Consider the following 11,639-nt stretch of genomic DNA (forward strand, 5'->3'; position numbering starts at 1 on the left):
TAGCTGATAGTGGCTTCCCTCTCGGTCACGATGAATGTACCGCTTCTTTTACGGACTTGAAATACTTGCTCGACTATCTCTGGCCTCACTGAATTCATAATCTCATAGAATTTGTCTTGATCATGTTGAATCAACGCCCCAAAAAGATCACCTTCCGAAGAGGATGACGAGGAAGATGAAGAATTAGAGTCTGCCAAAGGAAAAGTTTATGATGACGAAGCCATTAGAATTTCAAAATTGAAAAAGATGGATGATGATATTTTGCTACAATGGAGAGAGATGATTATAGTGATGATTTTCAAATGAGCAAATGAGTTTTATTATATAAGATGAAAATATAACCGTTTAAAATTCAAAATTTAAAAATATAGCCGTTAAAAATTCAAATTTTAAAAACATTGCCGATAAAAATTCAAATTTTAAAAATATTGCAGATAAAAATTCAAATTTTAAAAATATAGCCGTTACAAATATAACGGTTAAAAATTCAATTTTTAAAAATATAGCAGTTTAGGAAAAGTTAAAAAAAAAAAAAATAATTTTAGTTTTTTATTATTATTTTTTTTGGAGAGCGAAAATTCGGAGAGCCTGATGGAGTGCATGTTTTTGGAGAGCGAAAATTGCTGACGTGACTCTTGAAATTGCTGATGTGGCTCTTGGAAAAGCTGATGTGGCGTTTTTAGAGAGCCAAAATTCGGAGAAACTGGTGCGGATGTTCTTATGGAGTATATGGGTTTAACAGCAGTTAGTAACAACAATTATATTTCTTAAGAAATTATTACCGGGAACCATGCCGATTATTGACATGTAATATCCGTCTTTTTTTTTTTTTTTTTAATTACTGTGCCAATTGATGATTGGCTGGAACCAACCAATGGCTTTCTAAATTACTGTGCTGATTGATGATTGGCCGAAACCGACCAATGGCCGACCATGTAATAATCAAATAGTATAAGAAAATGTTTTGCCTAACTTTTAGGCCACTCATTCTCTATTTGTGTTGGTAAAGGCTAGAATAAAAAGAGAGACTATTTTTTCTTCATGAGTAAAGCTCTTTAGAGTTCTCTCTAATTAGACCAGTCGTGGACTATTCCTACTTAATCATTAATTATTGGATGAAATAATTTTTTGAGACATGTAAAAAGTAAAATTAATTATTTAATAAATTTGAGTTAAATATATATATTTTAGGCCTACTTATCGAAGCGAATCAATTTAATGATATGAACCTAAAACGGGTCACACCTCCGGCACTCATTGTTAATTTCAATTTGACAAATAAATCTTAATAATAATAATAATAATAATAAATAAAAAAAAAAAAAGCTAACAACTTTATATGCCTCGTAAAAGCATTACTCTTCTTTTCACCATCGGTTGCGCCAAAGAAGGGAAATAAAATGTTTTGTCCGAAAATGGACAGCACAAGTGCTATGACATAAGATGGCTCTCATCATTTTCATGTGTACAATTTACACATGTGCATGATATGGATGCCCGATAAAAACTCGAATTGGACCGGTAGAAGACGTTGGAAACTAGTATAATAAAGTAAAAAAGTAGGGTTATTCAACGAACTTTTAAGGTGAGTCCTATTAAGGATCCGTTTGTTTCTACGTAAAATATTCTTGTTGAAAAATATTTTTCTTTTTCAGGTAAAATATTTTTTTATTTTACTTTGTCGGTATTTGACAAAAGTCTGCGTCGAGATTGAGATTATATATAAAATAACTTGTCGAAAAATTATGTATAAATTATTTTTGTTAAATTTAAATATCTTACAATAACTAAACACCAAAAAATGAAAAAATATTTTACGTCCAAACAAATGGAGCGTAAGTGCTTTTGAGGTATGTCTGCATTCCTCTTTGAGAGTAAATCAAGATGATATATTTATTTACTCATAATCATTTTTTAGTGGATGAGAAATTGAATATAAGGATCTGTTTGGTTAGATAGAAATTTTTGATGAAAAATGAAAATGAAAGAAAGTAAAAGAAAGGAAAAGAAAATCAAGTTCTATCATGTATTTGGTTAGCAAGAAATTTTTTCAAGAAAGTTGTACGAAAATATTGTTTTGTGAGTTTGAAAGGAATAAAAGTGAAAAGAAAGTGATTGTAGTTTCCAAAACTACCCTTTTAGTTATTAGATTACTTTATACTCTTTTGATAATTTTAAGTTCAAAGATAAAATAATAAATATTATAGTATTTGTTTTTGATGTTTAATAATTAAATATATGTGATTATAGGATCAAGTTTAATTAATAAAAAAATTTGATTCCAAAAATCTTGAGGATAAAAGATTGAAGTTAATATATATATTTTTAGTCATACAAAAAAAAAAAAAAAAAACAAAACAAAACTTCACTCTAATCGAAATAAAATATTTGGAACTAAATTAGTTTGGTACATCTAATATACGTAGAGTTAAAATTAAATTATGTATAAATTATTTTTATTAAATTTAAATATTTTACAATAACCAAATACCAAAAAATGAAAAAATATTTTACGTCCAAACAAACGACGCCTAAGTGCTTTTGAGGTGTGTCTGCATTCCTCTTTGAGAGGAAATCAAGATAATATGTTTATTTACTCAAGTTTTGTACCCCAAAACACATTATTTTTTTAAGATTATCAATAGAGTTATTCCCTCACAAAGTTATAATGTCACATGAATCTTTCAATAAATTTAAACAAGAAAAGCTCATTGCTCTTGAGAGTTGAGAGGTAGTGTGTGTGTGTGTCTATATATATATATATATATATATATATTGATAACCTTACACTTTAAACATACACAATCATTCTATGCATCATAATGCATGATATATATACCCAAGGGAGTGCAACTAACATTGATTGGGCGGACATGGTATTTTAATTGTAGGGTCGGGGTTGGGCTGAATTTTCTCAACCCGAGTCCATATTGGGGTGGGAAAATTCTAGCCCGAGCCAACCCCAGCCCGACATATATTAATTATATACTTATTATTTTTATTGTTAAAATTAGAAAAAATCTTAGCCAATAATTTTCTATCCTACCGTTCGTATATATATAGTACTATATTATATATATATATATATATATATATATATATATATATAACTCCTTTATCATCGGAACTCTATAATCTCATTCGACAAACCTAGCCGTTAGCCATTACCAGTTGTCGTCTAGAGCACCACCTATGGTCATAAATCCACACCAACCATTGTCATCTTGATATATCTCTTACGATTCAATCTTCTTGAGTTCACTCCTCATGATGGGAATTTATTTATTTATTATTATTATTATTTTTGAAAGAGATGAGAATCACGGCACAAACCCGCCCAACCCGAGCTCGGGTTGGCCATCCAACTAACCTGACCTCGGGTTCAACCTGGGCTTAGGGTTGACCCCTCATCCCGCCCAACTCTCCCAAGTTACGCCTCTAATATATCCTCTACCAATAAAAATGGAACAAGTGTACCATAATATACCAGCTTAGTGCACAACTCCAAAGGATAGCCATTAGTCAAACCAACCCAATTACCGTACAAACAAGTCTTTCGTGACAGTCACTCGACCTCAATACAGTCGGAGATCTTTTCCTAATGGCGTCATATATGCATTTTTATTGGGAGTGAAATTAGTGTCTTTCAATCTAAACACCACTATTGCATTGGAAATAAGATGCCCTCAATCCCTCATGGTCAACTTTTCCTTGCAAAGAAGTAAATTATGAGACATTAATGGAGCTTAAATTCAATTGGAATCATCTAACATCTCAAGTTGCATTCATCCAAGTCCTAACCATTACAACTGTCCCATTTATATATATATATATATTGAAATTTTATCAAAAATCCAGCTCGTAAGAAATGATGCCATCCAAGTGTGATATGAATAAAGCGAAAAATATTCATCCCTTGCTCCAACTCCTGCTACCATCACCATATATATGACATGCTATTTCAATAACACGGTTTTTCGGATCATTAATGAAGTGCTCTAAATTCATTTTCTCAGACTTTTGTGCTTCTAAATTACCTTCTCTTTCTGGTTTTCAGTGGTTCCACAATCCCCTGAACCTTTACCTCAGAGTTCATCAAGTTTCAGATCAACAACCCCGCACTACTGATGTTGCAGTAGGGTTTAGTCATCTCTCTTTCATTACAACCTGCTTGGAGAGCACCACAAGCAATCTAAGGATTTTTCTTTTGAACTGAAAAAATGTGGATAGTTTTCAAAAACTACCTGTGGCATTTGACAAGTTAGAGGTGGATTGGAACAGTTTTGGCTTACCAGTGGCCTGTTATTGTCCAAGTCATGAATTGGGGCAAACAGATTTGCAAAAATGCGCGTACAACATGAATTACAGGATGTGGTACTAAAGCCAGATTCTGCAACAATGAGAGGAACACACAAGAAAAATCCGTTACCAATTCAAAGAAAGAGAAGCCTTAAGAGAGATCAAACAGGGGAGAGGAAACGTACATGCAGCGGGCCAAATCCGAATTCCATATAAGGTTGGTAAAAGAAAATCATTTTTGATGCCATTCGGCTCACTGCGTGAACTATGCTAACACGGAACATTCTTTTCTTCTCATATCTGTTCATGTGAATAAGTTGGAACATTGATGCATCTCAACAAGATCTAACAAATAGTTTGCTTAAAAGCCAAACAGAAATGAAAGACGACTTACAGAAAGTAAAATGAAATTTTCCGTAACTAGAGAGTTGCATGGCCAACCTTTGGATGTGACTACTTACATCCAATCATACATCCACGAAGTCAAACTGTATGCACAGGTAAGTTTGGGAAATTTTGTGGGGACTGGCCCCGAGGGGAAGTCAGCTCAGTGACCTATGCTTAATGAGCCATGGTGCCCAACTATTGGATTTATCCCTCAGGCTTGGAAATAAAATGATTTTATTTGACATGTTATAGCAAGATAGAATAGGTATACATATTTCTTTCAGAAATTTTTGCTCAGGTTTTGAAGACTAAAACTAAGTTAACTAACCACTTTATCTAGAAAATAGTTGGACTCACAGGGAAATGGACTCATGCTTCATATGGATATGAACAATTAGAGGGGAAAAAAAAACCTTGATTCTTTCTCTTTTAACTGTTCTTGGAATTAAGCTGAAAAAATTTTAAAAAATTCATACGTAAATCAGCACTGACTTCACAGGAAAGAAGATCGCATTTGCCACAAGTTTTAACTGTCCAGAAGTAAACATGGTTTAGCACCCCACCTTAACACCAATTTTCCACTACTGTGAAATTCCTTCTGTTAATGAACAAATATTAGATAACAAGTGTGATATGAATAAAGTGAAAAATATTCTTTATAGAACTTGCTTCCAGATACTAATCCTCGCATGACACAGATATAGTTCTACTTTTACACCTTTCTTATTACAATTGAATCCACCAGCAAGCAGCACACTAAAAAACTGGTGGAGGTCACAGAAACCTCCCCTGATGTTTACACAAAACTATATAAAATCTACCTTCTTTGAAGTTCTGTACTGATACTTACAGCACCGTCTACATTTCATGTGATACGGGCATCTATTGACTTTGCCCCTTACCATCTAAACATTTATTAATTGTGATAAGAGGGAGCAATCACGATTTTCATACCATATAATTAACGTTTGATGAAAAAAATGGAGAATAAAGAAACTAATATTACTCCAAAGATTTAAAGGTAGAGTCATTGTTAATCGTTAGCTTTAGATGAATGCATTATTTCTATAATTACAAGGAGATTTTTCACAATTTGCCCAAGAATTACCTTTTAAGTGCCGAGGCAATTTGATTCAACAAGCAATGATCAGAGCCACCATGGACAACCCTGTCAAGCTCAAGTATAAGTTGGTAACAATCCTGCACATGTGATTTCCAAAGGAATGAGCCTATGGTAGAAGTATCTCATTTGTAAGCTCTAGAATTCTACTAAATCATCATCCCACGTGGATATCTCTAAGATTTATTAAAGAATTATTATAACACTTAAAAGGGCTGTTTGTGACACACATGTAGAGGAAATCGCTCTAATTTGTTTTCTGAACACATTTTTGGTTTAAGGATAATCATTGCAACGCCATCTGACTGTGCAAAAAAGTTAAGAAGAAGGAATCATTTGGCAAGATCTTGAAAGACATATCAAATTGATTTGTTTATATTAGTGCTACCTAACAAGAGTCATTTCACATGCTATGAAGAACAAACAGATGGATTTCCAACAAACCATTTTTTTTTTTTCTCCCTGCAAGTAAACGAACCTTAAAACTTAATCACTTATAACATACATACCTCAATTGCCATACAACCCCCTTGGCCAAGATTTGGCTGCATTGCGTGAGCAGCATCACCTACCAGAGTCACACGTCCATTTCCCCAGGAGTATATCATGTCTCTATCGTAAATGTCTCTCTGTAAAATCATATGCTCTGGTGTTTCAGAAATTAGTGTAATCACATCATTACACCAGCCGCAAAACAGTTTCAAAAGCCTCTCCTTTTCACCTGCAGCATTAACATACAAAATTCAGATTAAATAATAGATCTAAATCCTTTAGCTAGGTAATCATCAAAGACTTGAATTAAAAGAGTCAGAGAGTTGCCTCCAGGAGGATCAGTATTAATGGGGGACTCCTTATGGAATGCATACCATTGCATCTTCCCTTTTCCAACATCTGAAGCAACAAAATACCGATTCAGTCCCAAGAATACACGATACCTGCATAGCAGAAAGCCAAAATAAGTAAATCTCGTACTTATGGGTTGCTTGTATCTACAGATGCAGCACTATTCTTTAGGCAAAAAACTATCATTACCCACATTTTTCTTTTTCTTTTTAAGTCTAAAATTGTAGAAAATTTTCAAATACATGTAAGTAAATTTAATCACGAAGTAACTAAAGAACTACTTCTAAAATCATGAAGATTGAGAATTATTGAAGGATGAAAACATATGCTAGTTAAGTATACACCCCCCACCCATGATGAATGGATAATATATACACAACAATTGCATACCCAATAGAATCAATATATGGCGGCACAAAGTTCATTAGTCCGCTATAGCATGTATAATCTGAATATTTTGCTTCTTGGGACCCAAATAGTTTTGAACGCACCTAGAATGAAGATGATAAAAATTTAAAAGCTAATCAAGGGGTAGAAAAAAATTGGCTAATCAAAAGTATTTCTGGAGAGAATAGTAAAGAAATGTGACCAACTTCTGACCGTATCCCGTCTGCACCAACCAAAATATCACCTTCATACTGCGTCCCATTTTCAAGGATTACGGTGACCTATAATTTATGCAAAGAGTTTAGAGCTCAATATAGAATTCAATTAAATCGGAAAGTTAAAGATGAGGACGTTTCAAACCTTGTTACAGTCTTCCACAAAGTCCACAACTTTGGATTTGTTACTTACTATGTGATGCCCAACTGCATTTACTAAGATGTCTTGCAATTCCATTCTACATATTACCTGAGTAATAGGAAGTCCCCTCCTTACGGCAGGAGTCAAAAGATCAAACTTTAAAAACCTGGAGAGAGAGAGAGAGAGAGAGAGAAAGGAGCCGATTAATGGAGAACTTTAATCATATCTCAAAACAAAAAATAAAAATAATATCCATATAAATAAGCAGATCGATGTGATCAAAAAGGAAGTTCATGCTTATGCCAGGAAAATTTACATATAGGAAAGAAACTGAAGTACTAGAATCTAGGTAGAACAACATGTAGAGTTAATTAATCTAATCAGCCTCAAAGAGTAGGAAAAACTAAGTGGAGCTCAGTTGTGATAAAATTGTAGCGCTCTCATTAAACTATAATTATGATGTGCTAAAGAAACAAGAAACCCATTCCATCTTGATGCAAATTCGATTTGCAAAACGGAAAGCCGAGTACCTAAAGTTACCAGATCAAATGCTTGGGCTTTGAGACTCAATTAGGGAAATTGGATTATGATGAGTGAATAATGAAGTTGCTAAACAATTCCCATCAAAGATTGGCCAATCAACCTACTATCAGGATAAAAGGGTGATAGGTTTAAGAGCTATGGAATTCTTGCGGGCAGGTATGGTGCTTACATTTCGAGCTCAAACCACCTTAACCACGGCTCTGAGGAAATATGATCCTTTTTATTGAATACATCATCTATAGTGTAAGATCTTTGTTGATCTTATTCAATGGTGTGTTTTATCTTTGATCACAATATTTAAGACACAGTTAAAGCTCAAGATCATCTGATTGCTCCTAAAGTCTCACAAGCAGCGACTATGCAAACAAAGAATGTGAGAAAGGGGAAACGAAAAGGCTTATAATTGAGTTCCTTAATCATTTACTAGCATTTTTCGTTGTATTTCTCCATTCTTTATTTCTTTATATCCAACAAATGTTTAGAGAATAGCTCGAAACGAAAAGGCTTAGAATTGTGTTCCTTTCTTAATCATTTACTAGCATTTTTTTGTTGTATTTCCCCATTCTTTATGAGAATCCAACAAATGTTTAGAGAATAGCTCAAATATAAATTTTGTCATGTAACAAGAATACACTTTTTATTAGTTATGCAAATTATAAACAATCGACAACCAATTTTTGCAGTACATAAATATTTAGCATCTTTCACAGTAAAGAACACACTACTTGACAAGTACTCTTTTCAAAATTCAATAGAGAAACATACCATTTCCCGGATAGGCCGTCGGCAAAGCCATTGATCCTATTACCAGTAATACAACCTGCCTTCAAAATTTGCTTCAAGACATCCTTATCAATGGCTTCCAAAACTGATAAAGCACTACTTGAAAGCTGAATTGGGCCGCGGTGCTGACCCTCACCCCTCACCGCACTCAAATCCTTCTCAAACACCTTCACTTCAAAACCTCTGTGCTTTGCTGCCAGAGCCAGAACTAGCCCCCCAATCCCTCCTCCGGCGATCAAAATCCGAGGCTTCTTCCTTCCACCCTTCTCTTCATCTAAATCCAAATACCCTCTTTCTTCACACTTCGTTTTATAGCTTCTCATACCAGAATTCTTTACACTAAAATCGGAAAATTTAACACCACACTGATAGTATTCATTGCAAGAAGCAAGGCACTGAAGAGTTGCCATTAATTCATTAAAAAAAAAAAAGAAAAAAAAAAAGAGCACTTTCACTGAAAATCCAGATCATATTCAAAACATATTGGGATTCAAAAATATATACAAATTCAGGTGAACTTGAAAAGGCCAAGATAAAACTGAAAAACCCATTTTTCAAAAAAAAATATATAATAATAATAATAATGATGATGATGATGAAAAAAATTACATACAAACTCCTTTTAGGCTAAATATATGAGATTTCAAAAACCACAAATGAAGATTGATCAGACATGCACAAAGATTTTCATGATCACAATCAAAAAATGAAAATCTGAAATGAAATCATGTGATACAAATATAAAATGGGTTAGGATTGGATGCAAGGAAAGAGAGAGAGGGAAGGGAGAATGGAAGAAGATGGATTGAGATGAAGAACACAAACCCATCGAATAAGATTAAAATCTGATGTGACATTTGTGACTGTGCATGTACATGTGCGTGCGTGCGTGCGTGTATGTGTGTGGGTGGGAAGTTGCGTGAAGTGTACTGAGGATAGGATACTAACGATATTTGCACCCATATATGGCGGTGAATTATCAATCAACTGTTGTTTATTTATGCACAGGAAGGCTCATTCTTTTATTTATCTTATTTATTATAATAAATTATTAGATTTATTTTTTTAATTAGTTCATTTAATGCATAAATAAAGAAGGAAAATCTTGACCCATCTACTCACGTGTATTGTACATAAATAATTAATAAAAAATATTCAGTTAATAAATAAATTAGTGCAGTGAGAATGGCCCCAATAAGAAAGAGACTACCGGATGATGTCCCACCGTTAACGTTAGAAAGCGATGCAAGTGCGAGACACCTTTCTCTGTATCGTGGGTTTAGCAGTAACAGATCATACTTCTGTTGGTGAAGTCTCGAATAAAAACAGACTTTTTGGTTCTTTTTCTTTTCCACCACTTACTCCAAAGAAGGGAAGGGAAGGAAAATGCTTTGCCCGGAATTGCTCAATATGGAATTCCAATTTTTCACTTTTCTTTTGAGGGAGGAAAGGCATTGAACTAATGGCCAATTAACATAGGAAGTTAGTAGTTGAGGATGAATTTACATAAATGTTGAAATTATATTGTTTAAAAAAAAAAATTGTTGAAATTATGTGGAAAAGGCATATCTACTGTCAGATCCTAGAAGTTATATTTATATGAATAAGTGTGTGTGTAATACTGTATATATTAATTTATTTATTTATGATAAGAACGTTACCATGTACACGGATGGCAACGGGGCAGGGGGATTCCATTCCCCATTCCCATTCTCGATGCAATTTTCATTCTCCATTCCTACTCCCATCCCCACTTAAGATTTTGCCAAAATTCCCATACCCGCCCTCCCCCGCCTCAATTTTTTTTATTAAAAAAAAAAAACACATTTTTTCTTATTTTCATATATATAATAAATCTAATTTAGTAATAAATTATTATATGTAAAGATATATTAGTAATTTTACACTTAATCGGGGTGGGGTGAGTTTATTCCATCCCCGCACCCCGGTCCCGGCGGGGATTCATAATTTGCCCCCATCCCCATCCCTGTTTAGTTAAAAGGATTTCAATCCCCGCTATAAATTAGGCGGAACGGGGTGGCAGGGCCGATGGGGATGGAGAATTTACTATCCCTAACCATTTATTGTTTGTTATGATTACCACCAAAAATCAAAATCCTCTGAGTAATTACTTTTTTATTTATTTTTATTTATTATATTTTTTTTACTAACTTTCAAATTTCTGCACCATAGTGAAATTGTCATCACGTTAATAGTAAAATTTTACCAGTTTTTTACTGGCGAAATTTTATCAATTAAAATCCATAGATAATAGAACAAGAAAGTAAAGTAATTAATGGAAATAGGATAAAGTAACTAATGGGGAGTAGGATTTGAGTAGGGCCATACAACTGGATTCAATGTTGTAAATGTATGTGTGTGTGTGTGTGTATATATATATATATATATATAGTTAGGGTGACCATATATGCTATACCGTGATTTCTCTGTAAATTTCAACACGGGCGGAATACCCTTCAAAAAGCAGGGTCACCTTGCACACGGTCTAATTTGGATTGGATTGAAAGCTTTTTGGAACCAAATCATTTATAACGGTTTCACTATTTTTTAAACCAGACCGAATCATAATACTCATAGAACCAAACCACGAAAAATCGGTTTAGTTCGGTTCAGTTTGTCAGTTTCAGTTGATTTCGTTTTTATTTTATTTTTTAAAAATAGAATTTTTGATTTTTCCTTCTATATAATATATCAACAGTGAATCGACAATTCAGTATATATATTTATTATATATATATTTTCTGATACAATTTGACAAACACTACTCTTCCACTTTAGTGTTTAAGGAACCAATAATCTCATTTGATCCCTAATGGTTATGTTTTATTTTTGTACCATGTGGTCTCTGATTGTGTAATTTTTTATTATTTGGTAATTTTCATATGATGTTTTTCTTATT

At 33.4% G+C, this 11,639-nt stretch overlaps 1 protein-coding gene across 3 annotated transcripts; it reads right to left on the reverse strand.

The window, feature by feature from the left end:
* Positions 1–3,751: 3,751 nt before the first annotated feature.
* Positions 3,752–9,558, reverse strand: LOC132299287 (zeaxanthin epoxidase, chloroplastic-like). Of its 3 annotated transcripts, none has more exons than XM_059795811.1 (10): positions 8,702–9,558; positions 7,397–7,559; positions 7,243–7,317; positions 7,040–7,140; positions 6,626–6,741; positions 6,316–6,527; positions 5,795–5,886; positions 4,485–4,599; positions 4,293–4,390; positions 3,752–4,212 (listed from the first exon to the last, which is right to left on the reverse strand). In XM_059795811.1, exons 1-10 carry the CDS (start codon positions 9,127–9,129, stop codon positions 4,161–4,163), a joined length of 1,452 nt encoding a protein of 483 aa, XP_059651794.1. In that variant the 5' UTR covers positions 9,130–9,558; the 3' UTR covers positions 3,752–4,160. The 3 variants fall into 3 exon arrangements, with proteins under 3 accessions (XP_059651794.1, XP_059651796.1, XP_059651795.1); XM_059795813.1 differs by having other exon boundaries at positions 3,752–4,167; positions 4,245–4,390; positions 8,702–9,557; XM_059795812.1 differs by having other exon boundaries at positions 3,752–4,167; positions 8,702–9,556.
* Positions 9,559–11,639: the final 2,081 nt, after the last annotated feature.

The sequence above is a fragment of the Cornus florida genome, unplaced genomic scaffold (genome assembly GCF_030987335.1).
Source record: "Cornus florida cultivar Cherokee Brave unplaced genomic scaffold, ASM3098733v1 CherokeeBrave_3.0.0_Hap2_Chr03, whole genome shotgun sequence".
Taxonomy (NCBI): Eukaryota; Viridiplantae; Streptophyta; class Magnoliopsida; order Cornales; family Cornaceae; genus Cornus; species Cornus florida.

Excerpts from the sequence above, each read along its gene's own strand:
- LOC132299287 (XM_059795811.1), bottom strand. The coding sequence starts at position 9,129 with ATGGCAACTCTTCAGTGCCTTGCTTCTTGCAATGAATACTATCAGTGT. Across the intron at positions 7,141-7,242 it reads CAGACGGGATACGGTCAGAA|GTGCGTTCAAAACTATTTGG; the intron begins GTTGGTCACATT and ends TCTTCATTCTAG. Across the intron at positions 4,213-4,292 it reads TGGACAATAACAGGCCACTG|TTCAAAAGAAAAATCCTTAG; the intron begins GTAAGCCAAAAC and ends ACATTTTTTCAG.